The sequence below is a fragment of the Trypanosoma grayi genome (genome assembly GCF_000691245.1).
Source record: "Trypanosoma grayi strain ANR4 Tgr_228_V1, whole genome shotgun sequence".
Classification (NCBI taxonomy): Eukaryota; Euglenozoa; class Kinetoplastea; order Trypanosomatida; family Trypanosomatidae; genus Trypanosoma; species Trypanosoma grayi.
This window is the reverse complement of record NW_008825847.1, coordinates 1-4,107: the sequence shown is the minus strand read 5'-3', so window position 1 is coordinate 4,107 and position 4,107 is coordinate 1. Positions and strand designations below refer to the sequence as shown.

General features: G+C 54.0%; 1 protein-coding gene across 1 annotated transcript; it reads left to right on the top strand.

Annotated features, from left to right (window-relative positions):
* Positions 1 to 2,436: 2,436 nt before the first annotated feature.
* Positions 2,437 to 4,107, top strand: DQ04_02281000 (hypothetical protein; the record flags this gene model as incomplete). Its single annotated transcript, XM_009311705.1, has 1 exon — positions 2,437 to 4,107. A coding segment is annotated over one exon (1,671 nt), but the record flags the coding sequence as incomplete, so codon positions are not given.

Here is a 4,107-nt window from a genome sequence, read left to right as displayed (position 1 = left end):
TTTTTTTTTTTTCTTTTCCTCCGTTCGATTGTCCCTCCGCCGCTGTCCTTTTTCGTTGATTGGCTTGAGCGGTGCGTCACCACCCGCGCACGCCTTGCCGCCGCCCCGACGGAGCCGCGGCAGCAGTGGAGTGGGATGCATGTGTGTGTGTGTGTGTGTGTGAGCTTGGCGGGGGCGCATGGAACCCCTGCACGGCACGGGACCCTGGAGAAGCCGGGGGGAGGAGGAAGGGTCATTTTGTTGTGTTGCATGAACACAAGAGTAAGGAATGAATGAAGGCCCAAAAAATAAGATGAAAATAAGGTCAGATGGCTATTGTGCAGGGAAACAAATGAACAGAGCTGTACGTACGTTCTTTCTTGTTTTGTTTTTTCTTTGTTGCGATGGGTGTGAGTCTTTGTATGCTGTACGTGGGGAGGGTTGTTTATCCTCAACAGGTTTACTTTGTTGGCGTTGGGTGTCTGGGGCGTCCCGCACAACGGACGTGAAGACTGAAAGAGAAGTTTTGGAGCACGCACACGACGTAAAAGGAATCAAAAACCAAAACGCGAAATCGTCTCTGTGCGTGTGCGTATGGGTATGTCTGCTGCGCGCTGTGAGGCGTGCGGTGGGGAAATAGAGCAGGTCTGGGAGTCGAGCCAGACGTCAGAGGGGCGGGCGGCCAATGCTGAAGGTTATGTTAATGCACGCTGCGGCNTAAAAGGAATCAAAAACCAAAACGCGAAATCGTCTCTGTGCGTGTGCGTATGGGTATGTCTGCTGCGCGCTGTGAGGCGTGCGGTGGGGAAATAGAGCAGGTCTGGGAGGCGAGCCAGACGTCAGAGGGGCGGGCGGCCAATGCTGAAGGTTATGTTAATGCACGCTGCGGCTGTTGTTGTTGTTGTTGTTGTTGCCGAGGCCTCGGCCCGCGCGGCAATTAAATGCGGGCGTGTGAGAGACGGGCGTGTGAGAGACGGGCATGACAGAGTGCGTCTCTCTTGGCATTCACCTAGCTGTGTGGGTGTGCATCCAGAGCACAACAGCAAAAGAAAAACAAAAACAAACCAGACACACACACAGAAAAAAAAAAGAAAAAAAAACCGATGGGTTGCTGTCTCAATTCACATCCACCCCATTTGTTTCATTATTTCTGTGTTTCGTTTGCTGCAGCTTTTCATTCAATGCGTGCGTGACTGTCTTATTTACTTTGTTGAGTTTGCTATTTTATGAGCTGATAATGAGTGCTCCTTACACGCTGATTTCCACACATGTGGGTGTGGGTCTGTGGGTGTGCTTGCGTGTTTTCTTTTTTGTTTTCGGTTGTTTCCTGTTTTGTTTTGTTTTTGCATCCGTGGTTTTCATCCCTTCGTGTATGGGCGCCGTATATTTCTATACAGCGCATGTTGGATGCGTCCTTCGGTGTTGCATACGCGTAGGGCCGCGTGCAAGGGGGTGATCCTGGCCATAGATCAGAGGGTACTTGTCATAGAGGCGGGTGCCAGTGCTGCTGCTACCACTACTATTGACGGTGGGCGGCACTCGCCCGCGCACAAGGGCGCGAAACTGCAAGAAGAAAGAAACAAAAAAAAAGATAAAAAAAAAGAAGAAAATACACATGTATACAGACGCGCACTCATACGCAGCAATGCAATGCAGGTATGCGTACACGCCTGCTAACTCGTACATATATATATCTTATTGATTTTTATATTAAGTAGTCATATATTTGTATGGCGAGACATATGTATCGACTCCATTTGTCACGTCTCTCTCCGTTTTGCAATGGACATTTCTGTTTCGGTTGTGATTCCCTACTGTCCGTTTGCTGAGTGGTGTGTGTGTGTGTGTGTGTTTCTACTGTTTTTCTTTTTTGTTTTTGTTTCTTCTTTCTTTGTGTGTCTGTTTCTTGTGTCTCCCCCCTCTCCCTGTACATGTGGAACTCGGTGTAAGTGGGTGTTGCCGGCCGTGGGGGGTGAAAAGAGAATGATTGTGTTGTTCCGGTGGGTGTGTGCCCCTCTTCTTTCTCAAGCAAATATTTTTTTTTGTGTTTCTTTGTTTCATTGTCTCCTTCCTTCACTCTTTTCTTTTCTTCGCAGATGAGGACACACTGTCGCTGTTTATTTGCCCTCTGATGTGTGTGTGTGTGTCTCTCTCTTTGTCTGTTTGTGTGTGCGTGGCGGGTATCAACACACACACGGGAGCCGAGAGCGTGGGCCGCGCGAGAGAGGCGGTGCTGCGGCCGCTGATGGGCGCACAGTGTTGGCGTGGTGCTGTTTTCCTCCTCCACCTCGCTCTCTCTCTTTCTCTCACCCCCCCTTGTGCCTGCCTGCTGCGGATCCACATACTCCTCGCTATTTCTCATTTGCTGCACTGCAACGTCAGCCCTGTATAGAGCGCTGCAGGAAGGAAGCGTCACACACACACACACACACACACACACACACATTGCACTGCGGGATGTCATGGCTTCCATCAACTCAGCATCAGAAACAACAACGATTGTCCTCGTCCCAGTTGTACCGCACCACCTCACCGAGGACTTCGAACAGCACACGGAAACCCGCAATTGCTGAAGGGGAAAGAGTCAGCAGGTACCGCACCCTTTCGTGGGGACGGCGCTCGCAACCGAAGGACCTCGTCATGACGCCGAGGAGCCGCGGCGGAGGGAAACAGCAGCACGGTGGTAGACTCTCGCCGCTTCCCTCAGAAACACTCATCCCGTCGCTCTCTGCACAATACACACCGCAGCCGAAACAACGGAAGCCAACACCATCCTCGCGTCATAACGGAAAAGCAATGACAACTATTACTACTGGTACTACTGCTGCTGCGGCTGCTGCCCCAGCCTACCCGAAGGAGGGCGTCGTGCCTCACGTAAATCATTCTCTACAGGCGGTAGCCCGTTGGGTGCCGGCTATGTGGTCACCCAAAGTGGCGGATGACCTCATCGACTGGAAGATCGCCCGTCGCCGCGAGGATATTGGCGCGCTGGTGGAGATGCTGGCGCTGTTGCGCACACGCGAGGCGGAGGCGCGGCGTATCATCGACCAGGAGGCAATTCGAGTGCGTACCCGGCTCAAGTGCAGGGAGCATGACGAGAGGGACGCCGCATATTTCTACAGCATGACGCTCCCCATTGTGCAGCTGAACTCGCCGACGGCCAGCAGCGCAATGTCACCTACCACTGCCACCACCGCTGCTGTTGCTTCTGCTCGCAATAATGTGCCACTCCTGAGGGGGGTCCCGAAGTTGGCAATGGAGGCACTCACACCGCTTCAGTACAGTAACGCTAAGCCGCAGGTGGAAGGTTCCAACAAGAGAGACAAAAGAAGCTCCACGTATTCAGCTTCCAACACCATGACAGATGCGGAACGGCACACATTGCTCTCCGACGAGGAAATGGCTGCCCGGCAGCTCATCACGATTGCTGAGAACGGCCTGCGACATCACTTGGCAGCGACGGCTAGCGAGGAAAAATGGAGTATCGGGTCTGCGGCGCACATTGGAGTGAACGCGTGGTATGACGAGGTGGAGAGTAGCGAGGAAGAGGAGAGTCGACCGCAGAGGAATAACAGTGAATCTGTGGTGGCCCTGCAAATGGTGTCTTCGTGGGGTGCGGCGTCGTCGAGTCCTGACGCGCGGCAGCCGATACGGGACGGTGATGATAATGATGCCATCCGTTACAGTTACATGACTGACACGGATTCCTCAACGTGGCAAAGCGAAGATATCGAAATCGCAGCGTCCTCGCGGGGGGTGATGAGTGCAGCAGTGACCGCAACCACATCCATTGATGAACACGACGACTACGACTCGGAAACAGAGGAAGAGAAGAGAGATTGGGACACGGGGGAGGACGGGGAGGACGGGGTGGGGGTGGCGCCGTTACTGCTGCGGAACACGGCCATGGCGGAGCGTCTGTGGGACATCATGGACGATGAGCGGCTGGAGCGTGAGGCGATTGTCGACACCGCAGCGGAGGAGTTGTCGCTGATCCTTCACGACGCACACATCGGCGCGGTCCTCGCCGCGGAGAACGCGCAGCGGGAGGCGGTGCGCGCCGTGTGCGCCGAGGAACGAGAGACCCGCGAGTGGCTTATGCGGCAGAAGGAAGCGGAGACCGCGCCG